The sequence below is a fragment of the Mycteria americana genome, chromosome 2 (assembly GCF_035582795.1).
Source record: "Mycteria americana isolate JAX WOST 10 ecotype Jacksonville Zoo and Gardens chromosome 2, USCA_MyAme_1.0, whole genome shotgun sequence".
NCBI lineage: Eukaryota > Metazoa > Chordata > Aves > Ciconiiformes > Ciconiidae > Mycteria > Mycteria americana.
This window is the reverse complement of record NC_134366.1, coordinates 53,356,174-53,369,366: the sequence shown is the minus strand read 5'-3', so window position 1 is coordinate 53,369,366 and position 13,193 is coordinate 53,356,174. Positions and strand designations below refer to the sequence as shown.

Below are 13,193 nucleotides of genomic sequence, written 5' to 3'. Positions count from 1 at the left end.
TGTTTCTTAGCTGACATGCTGTGGATTAATCTTGCTGTGATTCTGCCATGTACTGGTCATGTCTATGGCCTGTTGTTACATGGGTCATCTGATTATCTTTAAAATGATTCATGGAAATTACTTTGTTCTTGTTATTTGGTCTTTCTTAGTATTCTCAGATTTGTTAGAAAATAATTTTTCAGCGGAACAGTTCTTTGAGTATTTCTTTCCTAATGTTAAGTGCTGGTTTTCATCAGTTAACATCAGTTGCTAATGTGATTAAATAGTTGAGTATTATGTTAACTGTTAAATACTCATTACTACCATGTATTAACACTGCTGTTAACCTAATTTAACACCAGCCATTCATTTATTTTGACTATTAGCCATTTAGACTAGTAGACAAGTAGTAAAATAAGTCTGGAGCATATGCAGGGAGTAGGACCGAGCGAGGACAGAGCCGAGCAGGCTACCTCCAGCACCTGCCCCTCGCAGGCAGTGGGGCTTCATCATACTGCAGGGATCTATCTGCTCCTGAGCATCTCCTTTCCCCTTGCCATAGGTTGCCTCGTCAGGATTTGCTTGCATGCAAGAGTGTGCTCTGAACACATTCACTGTAGTTGAAACAACTTTCGTGAGTGTAAATTAGTAGATAGGAGTAAGATGAAGGATGCAGCTCCGTGACATGTACTATTTGTTTGAGTGTAGACAAGACAAGCTTTCCAGGCTCCCCAGTAGGCCGTGGACTGTAGTCCTGTAATTTGTGTGCAGCTCTTTCCAGAAACTCTCTTGGATCCAGCGGATGCTTTATATATTTTAGTATATTCTGTTCTCTAAAATACATTTCTTTATTTCTTAGCTGGTGTAAATGTGGATAGTTCTGTTGACTTCATCAACTGGTGATACAGTAAAATGCGTTTAGGTTGGTTTTTGGTGACCAAAATGTGTTTAGCATTCTTTCCATCTAGCAGCTTCCATTCGTGTGTCTGTTTTCTCCTGTTCTTGGCCGCTGGCTTTCACTGAGCCATATCTAGGTGTGTCGAGATGGTCTAAACACTTTCTAAATCCTCATTCTGCGTTAGTCCAGTGGGTTGGCTTTCTGCTTCAAAAAAGACCAGGATATCACTAAGGGTATCACTAAGGTATCATTTAGGATGTCACTGAGAGATTTTATAGCTGATGTTCAAATCATCTTTATTTTCTGCAACTCCATTTTTATCTCTGATTTTGTTAGGTGGGTGATATGTAGACTTTTTTCTTTTTTTCTTGTTGCTAACTATAAAGTAAGATGCGTCCTTTTTCAAGTGAATAAAGGTTATGCTAAAAACGTATTTTTAGGTGTTCCAGGGACATAGCTGTGTTACACTGCAACAGATCGACTGCCTTGTACAATCTTGGTAAATGGAGAGAAGCAGTGTTGTCAGCCTACCAGAGCTTACACTGGGATCCAGAGTATGTTAAGGTATTCTAATGTTTAAGCTGGCAGTTTCTGCATGCCTTACTTTTAAAAACAAGTGTCAATATCTGCTTTTTATTGTGTTTTGGTTTTGAGGTGTGATAAGCAAATGTAGCATAAAATTCCAGAATCTGTGTCTGACTCTGTACATGAGCATCAGAATTACTGCTGTAATAGTACCTTTAGTAAAATGAAGCAGCTCTGTTTTGCACCAGAAGATGCTGGTTCTTTCTGAGTCCCAACAAGAGAGGCACCAACGCTTTCAAGGAAGATAACTATTTTATTAATACCCCAGACAAGGTGATAGCAAGTAATAAAATCTTACGTGCCCTTGTGATGCTGGAGACCTGGGGATGACACAGCACCGGCCAGGTCTCTGGTCAGGCCACAGCACGCTGCACAGATCCCGTCTGTGGTGAGGTTCACCAGCTCTGTGTTCACTTGTGGTCTTACAGAGCCTGGCTCACGGTACAGATTCATCCGTCACTGACAGCAGTCAGGTCTGGGATGGGGACTTAGCTTTGAAGGCTCCCTTGAGCAGTGTGCTCTAATATTCTTTACACGTTAATAAGCCTACAGTTCCTGGGAACAGTATGTGGTGATGAAGGTCATATTGTATTTCCAGTGGACAGAACAATACACTACACATATGCTTGTGGTTGAGTACACGCTGATTAAGTACACATTGACTCAAATACTCATCTGTTAGGAATAAGTAGCGGTTGCACAGTATTTATGATACGGAGGCATACACTTGGATTGCCTTTTATGTACAATAAATAGTCTTCTGGACTAACCACTACAGGCTCCCAGAGACTTTAGTAGGAGGTATTTGATTTACATACGGTAAAATTGCATGCAAATATCAATTTAAGTTGCGCTGTATTGCAGCATGCCAGTTACCTGGTTTGAACAAATTGACTCCACTGTGACTCTGAGCCAGTACAACCTAGTTCAGTGGTGAATATAAACATGTTCAGGTGCCATTGGCTGAAGAATATATGCATTGTGGTAAATAGTATCTCCTGCCAAAATGCAGTGACATGGGGACATAAACATCTATTCTGGACCTTGTGGCAAAAAAGCAATCCTGTCCAGAGGGGGTTAAAATATAGTTGGTAACAGTATGTCTTTCATCCTGTAGTTATTTTCCAAGTTTTGTATTCCAGGATTTATCACACTTTGATAGTATCTGTGATGACATCAGCATATCGTGAATTTCAAGGGATGTTTATTGCACTTTTTTTGGATCTGTGTGTAAGAAGCTATAAAAATAGTACTACATGTCATTTTTATAGCATAATTAGAGAATTTAGGAAAAAATTATAACATTTGTTTTGTAGTAAAGACCTCAATATTTTCCCAACAATGGTCTTTTTTGTTCTTTTTTTCTCAGGCTTATTATAGAGCTGGCCACTCATTGATCAAGTTATCAGACTCTTCTAAGGCGATTTCTATGTTTCATAAAGGATTGATTCTTTTGAATGCTTCTGCAGATCGGAATGAAGTTGTTGATTTTGTAGCAGGAATCTTCATGAGTGTCAACGGTAAACTCAAATTAAGAGCGCAATTTTTCTAAGAGCCTTTCAGTAGCGATGACAACACAAGTCCTTGGTAGGGCGTCCTTCGTGAGATCACTCATTTGGTCCTTAGTGCCACAGGTCTGTTTAAGGATTATGAATATGTTGAGTGGCCTAATCAAAAGAATGTGGTGAACTTGATCCAGTTTGTGTACAGCAGATGCCAACAATCCCAAAACACTGTGCAGGGGAATGTGTGTCCCACAAGAACACGTCAGTTCTGGAATAGTTAGAAAAGGTCGAAATTCAGAGTCAGGGAGACAAAGTTGGAGATTTGGAGCTTCAGACCCTAAGGCTTTAGTGGGTTTTGTCCCAGCCACTCTGCTTTTCTTTTAGCTAGGTAGATTTGAAAATAATTAGAAGATACTCAGCTTAAACTTGAGTTTACAGTGCAGCGTATTCCAGTGTGGGGGACTTTCCCTCAGCTAGTAATGGGCAGCAATGAAAAGAGGGAATTTGGCCTTCCTGTGGCATTGTGTGGGGTTTTTTGAGCAACGTCCACCCTATCTCTCCCTGCCCTCTCCTCAGTCTCTCCTCCTCTGCTTGCTTTTTTGTCCAGTTCACAGGCTTTGTCTGATGGGGCCTGCAGGCATGCCAGGAGATTTCAGGTTGTGCCCCTGCTGCATTTACTTGAACTTGTAGCCCCATGTTAAGGAACTTGATTAGCTTTAGCAGCATCTGTAGCTGGGCTCACCCACAAGTGGAAGAACCACCACGAGGTTCACAATGTCTTGGGGTTTAGAGGTGTTTCTTGAGGGCAGGGATTAATTTTTTTTCCCCTTGTTTAATGAAGACTGGCTGCTGATAACAAGGTGCTGTATCAGTTGGCTGGCCAGGGATATTTAAGCCACCATTTGGCATTCTCCTGGGTATTAATCAGTGCTAAAATTGCCACTGTGCAATGAAGTAATTTAGTTAAGACCCCAACTTTAAAAACGCCGTGTATACTAAATAGTTTTCTTGATTGCTTATTTTTGCAGATGAACGAGTCTTTCCACAAACCTTTCCCCCTGCATATGATTATATTTTCAGTGCAAGGTTTGATGCACTGATTTGGCAACCGGTGATAGAAAGGTTGGCCCAGAAAGGGAAGTTGCAGGTAAGTCTGTCACTGCGTCACCTACTGCTGCACAGTAGGCGCTCATGCCTTACCTCTTCAGGGTAAGCTCATCTTACCTTTAAAATCCAAAACAATGGGTATTTATTGTTCCCTGCTTCAAATGTCTTGATTTTTAAGACTTGAAAAATACTTTTAGTGATAAATAATTCCTGAAATTCATTTCCCGAAGGGATATGATGAACTTGAAATCCCGCTTGTCTCTTGCTGTTGTCTCTGTTGTAATTACGGTGCCATCTGGTGTCATTATTCTTGAAAGAAATTAGAGGAAAAAAAAATCCATGTTTCTTTGTGGTCCCTTTTACTTTTCCTTCTGCATGACAAGCTGGACTTCTGAAGCTGTCTGTGAAAGACCCACAAATAAAGGAGCATCTCAGTGGAAGTACGTGGTTATTAAACAAAACCAGATCATTTAGAAAAATCAGAAGGTGAATCACCTGAAATTATTTTAATCCTCTTTTCAGTGGTGACTGTATAAAAAATTGATTGTTGTCACGATTACTTGGGTGTTGGTGGTGAGGCGCTGCCAGTGCGGGCTGCAGGGGCCTCTGTGAGGAGAGGCCAGGGCTGCCCCGTGCCAGACACGGCCGGTTCCAGCCGGTTCCAGCGGGCCCACTGCAGGGCACAGCTGAGCCCCTCAGCCAAGAGGGTGGCCCCTTGGGGAAAGTATGTTTAAGTAAGGGCAAAACGCTGCCTGGCAGAGTGAGGGGAAAAAAGTGAGAAGCAGCCCGGTGAGCACCACAGTTGGAGAAGGAGAGGAAGGAGAGGGAGGAAGTGCTCCAGGCGTGGAGCAGGAGTTCCCTTGCGGCCTGCGGAGAGACCAGGCAGGAGCAGGCTCCTGACAGGAACCCACGCTGGAGCAGGGGAGAAGCATAAGGAGGATGGAGTGACAGAGAGGGACCGCTATGGCCTGTCCACAGCCCCACATTCCCCCATCCAACCTAGATCAGGTTGCTTAAAGCCCTGTCCAACCTGACCTTGAATACTTCCAGTGATGGGGCACCCACATCTTCTCTGGGCAACCTGTTCCAGAGCTGGACGCAGTACTCAAGGTGGAGTCTCACCAGGGCAGAGTAGAGGGGGAAGAGTCACCTCCCTCGACCTGCTGGCCACGCTTCTTCTGATGCAGCCCAGGATGCGATTGGCTTTCTGGGCTAGAAGCGCACATTGCCGGCTCATACACAATTTTTCATCCACCAGTATCCCCACGGCCTTCTCCACAGGGCTGCTCTCAGTCACTTCATCCCCCAGCCTGTATTGATACTGGGGATTGCCCTGACCCAGGTGCAGGAGCTTGCACTTGGCCTTGTTGAACTTCATGAGGTTCGCATGGGCCTGCTCCTCAAGCCCGTCAAGGTCCCTTTGGATGGCATCCCTTCCCTCAAGCCTATCAACTGCATCACCCAGCTTGGTGCGATCTGCAAACTTGCTGAGTGATTGAGTGCACCACGCAATCCCACTGTCTGTGTTACTGAAGATATTAAATAGTACTGGTCTCAGTACGGACCCTTGAAGGACACCACTTGTTACTGGTTTCCACTTGGACAGCAAGCCATTGACTATAACTCTTTGGATGCAGCCATCCAGCTAATTCCTTATCCATCCAACAGTCCATCCATCAAACCCATATCTCTCCATTTTAGAGCTAAGAATGTTGTGGGGGACTGTATCAGAGGCCTTACAGAAGTCCAGGTAGATGACGTCCGTAGTTCTTCCCTTGTCCTCTGGTGAAGCTAGGTGGGTTTTCAAGGAGCAAGGTAAAGTTTTTAGGGAAACTGAGAAAATGGAAAAAGATACAGTGTGCATTTCTTGCTTTCTGCTCAGGATATTGGTGTAGCTGGGGAGTCCCATCCCCATGAATGTAAAGGTCCACTCCTAAAGCAAAGGGTCACTTCCAAGGTGTATTGGAGAGACTTTTAGGGCCTGACCTTTCTACATGTTTTTTATTTCTGAGGAACCTTTCATTGATCATAGCTTCTCACAGTCCAGTGTATATTACATTCATTCAGTTGATAAATGGAAAGGGAGATTCAGTAATCTTACAATCTTAAAAAAAGATCTGAAATGTTGTTAGCCCTCATTTGCTTTCCTATGAGATCTGGTAAAGCAGTGAAAACCAAAGTTTCTAAGTGTGCTTATAAGATCACTAATATTTTTTTTTTCAGTCTTGTCTGTTGTTGTTGTCTGAGAAGAAAGAGTTGCCCACCAATCTGAGAGTCAACCAGTTATCACTGAAGAATCTCTTTGAGGTAAAGTAGCATCCTTTTTTTTTTTCTTGTGTCTTTCTTTTATTCCTGTTCACTTTAGTGAAAGATTTTCCATCTTGTTTGCAAGGCTAAAACAGATCAAAGAAAAATAAAATGGAAAATAATACATGGACTTTGTATGATTATATTAAATCATCTATTTTGTCCCTTTTCATTTGAACATTAAAAAATCCTTAATTTCCATAACTTCTGTATGTAATTTAGTGTTTCCTTTAATTTGATCAAAAGAAACCATCTTCCTCTCAAGTACAGCAAGCTATTCATGCCATGCTTGGAACCTGAGAATTTAATGCTGAAAAATGTCTGACATCAGTTAAGTTGGATATGTTTTCCAACCAGGACAATTTATGATATCCCTGGGATAGAGTATTATTATACTTTGCTAGCCTGTCTCTGGACTGCTTCATGCTGCTGAGTATGATTACAGAGCGTTGAGCTGGGTGCAGTGTTAGAATTTTCCCTTCCCTCAATACCCCAAATTTTTGGTAGGTTGCTTTATACCTAGGCCGCAACTGCTAAACATTCTCCCTACAGGCTTTGACACTTTCCATATGACTTAGAGGATTTTGGCAAGATGGAAACATGTAGTCGTAGACCAAGTAGCCACAATTCCTGATGCCTTTCATTGAGATGATGGCACCTGCAGACAGCAGAATTTGATCTTTATGTTGCTCTTCTGAAACTTGCTCTTTTATTTATCTTGTGATACCTCATGTTCTGCAGCATTTGAGAACCTCCAAAGCTCTCTATGCTGGCAGGATAAAATAAAGTCTTGCAGCTGTCATAAACTGCCATGCTCACCCATACTTTGACTGCTGCTGGCTGGCTGTGCCTGCCTGGTTCATGTGCCATGCCGTGCACGCTGGTACACCCCAGAGTCTCTGCTGCCCACATCGCTGTGGTGGCCTTGTAGGGCTCACCGCTGCTTGTCTCTGCCTTTGTGCATGGGTATCCTGCCAAAACGCTTTGAATGCGTGAAGGGGTGTACAGTCATTGCTTCTGGCCCCTCTGGAACCAGGGGGTAGCTGAAGGCCGACTGTGAGCCAGGAGCTGCTGGGAGATCACCAGCTCTGCCACTCAGGAACAGCTGGTGTCTGTAGCAGTAACATACCAACTTTCTAAAGGCACGTCACAGTGTATGTGTCTGTTACCACACAGTGGATGCCCAGTCTGTTTCAATTGCAGTTAAGTAAATAATCTCTTATGGACCATTAAAAAATTCTTCTCTGTATGCATTTTTTTGGTTTTATTTTTCCATTTCCTTGTGTGTATAAGTTAATTAACTATAGTTCTGCTGTATGTAACCTACTTTTAAAAGATATGGTTACATATTGAAAAATTCCATTAGGCTTTATGCTGAAGTATACTAGATTTCTTACAGCACTGTGGTTTTCCTGACAGAACCTTTAGAAGATGTTAACTGTAGGCTACACAGTACATTTGCTTGGCATTTACAGGCTGGCAAATTAACAGTTTAGGGCATATTGATGGAATATGCCAGAATTTGCTATTTGGCTGTTACAGTGCTTGTGGTACTTTTGTCATAATCATTTCAAGTTGGGGCTTTTTCCATAAATGTATTTCAATTAGGTGCCTAACAGAGCTGGAGTAATTCTGAAAAAGAAAGGTAATGCAAAGGAAATAAATCGACATCTATTCATAGGCTTGTTTATAGTGATAGCAGAAGAATTAGTGGATGAATGTGCAAGCATGCCTTGGTTAGCTATCATTAGGCAGGTACGCAGGTATGCCAGCGGAGTAGCTCATATGGGACTTCATGCTACCCACCATCATCCCTCATGTGTTTGCTCAGTTTTTTGCAGGAAGGGAGGGTGGGTCAGGGTTCGGTCCTGGATCAGCCAGGCCCATGGCCAGGCAGCAGCAGGGCTGTGGTGCTAGAGCAGCATAGCTGTGTTGGGGACAAGGCATGAGAGCCTCAGATTAAAGCAGCTCCGAAGCAAAGGTGCCTGCTGCCGCTGCCGTGGTTTGTAGCTCTTAGCAGCACCCTGGCCTGGGGCACAGCAGCAAAGCAGTCCTGCAAGGGGTGAACGTGCTCCTTGCACTGACAGTAAAGCATGGCAATGCAGTAGAGGACACACATAGGGTGTCTTAGCAAAAAAATCATCCTTCCTAGGCAAGCAAATCAAAATGCCTCATTGAGAGAGGAGGATAAAAGTGGCTTGCATTTGCAAATTAATATGTCCTTTGTTGCTGAATTGGCCCCACCGGTCTTCACTATTCTAGTGGCTTTGTTGTACGTATGGAAGACTGAAAGAATCAAGATGAAAGATCCCTAAGCACTGCTTCTCTTTTGCAAAAATTAGACAATGTGGCTTTCTGACAATTCAAACTTCCCCTGCTGCCACTACATACTCCCTGTAATTTGTTGTATTTTGATTTTGTAACTGCACAAACAGTAATTCTTGCCAGTCAAAATTTGGCATGAGGTGTTAGAAAAAAAGATTTATTTGTGGATGTTGGAAGCATGTGTGAAGACTGCTATTTAAAAAGATGACTGGCACAAATGGAGAAATTATGTCTGAATACTGTTTCCGAGCATCCCGTCATGTCTTGATCCTTCTGGCATATTGTCTCAATTTCTGTCTGAGCTTCCTGTGCCCATCTCCAGGGTTCCCCATATTGCTGTACCCCTTGTAGACTGTACTTCATGTTCATTAAGTCCTTGCTGCAACATCCTTTTTCAGTTCAGCTGCCTCCTGCTCAGGCTGTGTGCTTTCAATCTTGGTCTGTAAACTTCCCTGTAAATGCCATACTTTTATCAGATCACCTTCTAAGAATTTATCTGGCCAAAAATCTGTCTCCTAAGGCCTAACACCTTTTCTTTGCGTGAGCAGTCTGTGTTATCATTGTTGTCTTAATAACACCAGATGCTTCCTGAGCTGGATGAGAGTAGAGCTTTGTCCTGCTCTCCATCCGTGGGGTTCCTGAGCTGTAAAAGGACTGGTTACCTGAGTTCCCTAAACCTCCTTCCCCCAGTCTCTAACTCACTTTTCCCAGTTTAAAGTATTTCTCCAGCCTTTTCTTGCTTTGGGGTAAATGCCTGCATAAGCTGCCTCATCCAAGCTTAAAAGGCACAGTATCCAGTTACAGCGATATTTGCAATGAGATACAGTAATATTTAATAGACAAGTGTAAGGCAGAAAGTTGCAGTCAATTACAGAGAAGAAATACAGAAATATGTATTATAAAGTAGACCTAAGGGTCAGTGCTCATCAGAGCAGGACGAGATTCTTTTAAGATCCATAAACATCTTGTAGGAGAAAAGTATTTGTTTTGAGCTTCTGCTGGAATTGTTACATATATAATAAATGTTTCATTTTACAGTGGATATGGCTTGATTGCTATTCTGCTGATTCTTGTCATAAAAAACACAGAAATAGGATTAAAAAAGAAATGCCTTTTGTGTATGTAAAATAATGTGTTGTAATTGTTCTCTTTGTTATCAGACTTCTGAGTTGTACGGGCATGGTGAGAAGATGCAAGAAGTAGCGGAGTTAGTCAAGTGGCTAATTTCCATTGGGGCAAAAGTTGAAACCATCGGAGTGTATCTGCTTCATGCTGTTATCAGACTGTGTATCAAAGCAAGTGAGTGACATCCACAGCTAAAATGAAATCATGGTGGCCTTCATCAGAGAACTGACAGCTAGAGCTTTTTTATTTTTTTTTTTTTAAACTAGTGAGATGAGATCATCTAGGTATAACCTTGCATGTGCCAATTAGGCACTATTTAAGAAATGTTGTAAACACTCTCTTTGATCATCTGTGCCTGATAGTGGTACGAACCTACTATGGTGGTTCTCTTCTGTGGTTTGAAGTGAAAGTATGATTGATGTGGGTCTTTCAGAACCCGAATATATCAGCTTTGAAAAAAAGACAGTATTTCTTCCTGCAACCTCAGTGTGGCGCAACAGTTTCTATATGTGCGAAAGAGTCATGAGTCAACCTCAAAGTTGCACATGCTGCGAATCAGCGAGAACATAGCATCATGTCTCCCACAATGCAGCTGGCTCTTACCATGATTTCATTTACAGATTTCTTCCCTCTCCTACTCCATGTGTTCGGGAAAAGGTTTCATACAGATGGATCTTGCCACTCCATAGGGGAAAAAAACAGGATCTGTTTCTGCTGTATCTCTGTTTACCATTTATAATGAGTGGGGTTTTTTGATCATTTCAGGAAAGAACCATCTCTTCAGGTGGTTACTGGCTCAGAGGCCAGACTTGAAGGATAGGATCAACGAGCAAGACAGAGATGGATGCACTCTCCTGCATATTGTGGCATCTTCCAGCGAATATTCCCAGAAACGCAGTAAATACAATTCTTTTTTTTGTGTGTGTGGTGTTTTGTTTTCATACGGAAAAATGAATAATGAGAGAAAATTTCAGACCCTGGTGTTTACTATTTCATGCTAAGGAAGAAAATGAGAAAGTTCTGTTAATCTGAACGTAGACTTTGTAATGGTAACTAATATTTAAACATTTCAACAATTCCCTTTTAAAATTGTATACCTGATTTTTGACCATTTTCTTTGCTCTTTTGTTTGACTGGTTATGATTTTCCCACAAGTATGCTGCAGTTTTTAGAATCATAGAAGTTACCTTTTAAAGTTTGATGTGCCCTTAAAATCATATTAGACCACCTGGAGACCTATCCTGTTCTTTCAAATAGGTGAAGATTTAAAACCTAAATAACAGTGTACCTTGTCAGAGGAAGAAAATGAAATGCTTTCCTTCACGTTTTCTGTGGGGTTTCCTCTATGTTAACTTTCTCCTGACTTTTTTTCTTGTATTTCTTACTCTGCCCACTAGGTGGCAACAGGAAATGAGCATCAATGCCAAGATAACACCAGATTTAGGTCATTAAATGCGATGACATTCTGGTGGTTCTCGTTAATAGTATGAGTGAAATGCACACAACCTATATCTAAATAATTTCATTTTCTGGAACGGTGTAATGCGTCTTTTGCAGCAGTTCCATCTGTTGCTAAATTACTCTCGCATTTCCAGAAGAGACTGTTTGTTTATTTATTTATTTATTTATTAAAGTTTATGTATTTATAATTATATTTATGTAGTAAATATTATATAGAGAGTATAAATTTTTATATGTATGTATTTATTTACATTTTATATATATTTATATTTATACAACATATAAATATATAATATATAATAAATAGTACATATTATATGTAAGGTTATATAGTATGTATATTCTCTATGGAATATATTTATTTAAAGTATACATTTACTTAATAAAGTTTATTTATATTTATATAGTATATATATAATATATAGCCTATATTTATAAATATATATAGATATATATATAAAAAAAAACCCCTTGCACCCATCTGTTAACAAAAAATAATCCCTAAAATAGCTTGAATGGTAAGTCTTACACAACCAAAGCAAGACATTTGTGTTAGCCTGCATGATTTTTTCCTCATCTAGGTTTTGCCTTTGGCACATGTAGTAACAGAGGCTGTGCGCTATGGTGGTGTGCCTGGGGGAAGTGTGGTGGTCTAACACTTACTTGCTCACCATCGCTCAGTCTTCTCTTGTGTGACTTGGTGGGTTGGTGCTCCTGTACTCTCCCAGCTATTCTCAGGGCACGGTTTATAGCAAATGTGCCTCTTTGAGGCAAGAGGAGCACAGGCAGCTACTTGCAGGGCTGTAAAGTTTCCCCTGGTAGTGCAGTGTGACATACTAAGAAGGGAGCATGTCATCTTCCAGAATATTAGATACTGTGTCAAGGCTTTAAATCACCATTACATTTATTGTGTTTATGTGTGATCGGTAATACTTGTTGTGACTTGTTGTGAAATGCTATAGAGGATAGTAATTTCTGTTGAAAGCAATGGTACCTACTGTTAGTCAAACTCGACATCTTTATTATGAGGCTTATTACCCAGAAAATCATGTGGTTTATGTTGCATAGGAAAGAAACTCAGTGCTTAGCTGTGTATATTCATGCCTGAATATGTGAAATATTCGGGTTTATTGAGTCACCTTCCAAACAGTAGCAAAATCCCTTGGTTTGTTTTTTTCTTTATGTACAGAGCAGTTTGCCTAGAGCCTGGAGAACAGGGTTGGGGCATACGGGAGGAGGTGAATTCGACATACTCCCTCTGGCCAGTGAGATGCTCATGAGGCACCCAGTCACCTTCTGTTTCTGTACTCCCATTTCCCAATTAATAATAATGACAATAGAGTTTTAATTTTTTTGAAGGGGTTTCTTTTGGGGAAAAATGCCTAACAATACCTCATTCTTATGACACTGGGAAAATTTAGATTTTTTTTTTTTTTTTAAATTAAAATTATGCTAGAAATTGTGCCAGGAAATTAAAAATACAGAGGAAAACAGAACAAAACCCCTGAACAATGAGAATTATTCTTCCTCTAATGTTTGTTCATGTAATGTTTTAGGCCAAACTGAAGATGTGATCATGCTCCTGAATTTTGGGGTTGATCCCACTGTTCCAGATGCACGGTCAAGATATGTCATAGATATCTTGAAAAAGAACAAAAACTTCGATGCTGTAAAAGCAGTCAGCAATCACATTGAGAAACACACTTCCTCTGAGAAACAGACAGGTACTACATGGACCATGTGCTTTTCCTGTTTTAAAATTGCATCCTTTAGATACAAAATTGTTTTATTTGTACTTGGTAATACTAGGTGGTTTTTATGTAACTTTTCCTATGAGTTGTCACCCTGATCTCCTATCAGTCAATGATGAATGTTTTGTCCTTGCCTGAAGGTGACTGCTG

The 13,193-nt window shown here is 41.0% G+C and overlaps 1 protein-coding gene across 1 annotated transcript in view; it reads left to right on the top strand.

The window, feature by feature from the left end:
• TRANK1 (tetratricopeptide repeat and ankyrin repeat containing 1) overlaps positions 1-13,193 on the top strand; it is a 60,364-nt gene that overhangs the window by 13,904 nt on the left and 33,267 nt on the right. The window contains exons 3-9 of the mRNA XM_075493447.1: positions 1,318-1,441; positions 2,832-2,982; positions 3,996-4,114; positions 6,298-6,381; positions 9,867-10,005; positions 10,597-10,728; positions 12,849-13,016. Coding sequence (XP_075349562.1) covers positions 1,318-1,441; positions 2,832-2,982; positions 3,996-4,114; positions 6,298-6,381; positions 9,867-10,005; positions 10,597-10,728; positions 12,849-13,016 — 917 coding nt within the window. The remainder of the gene's footprint in view (positions 1-1,317; positions 1,442-2,831; positions 2,983-3,995; positions 4,115-6,297; positions 6,382-9,866; positions 10,006-10,596; positions 10,729-12,848; positions 13,017-13,193) is intronic.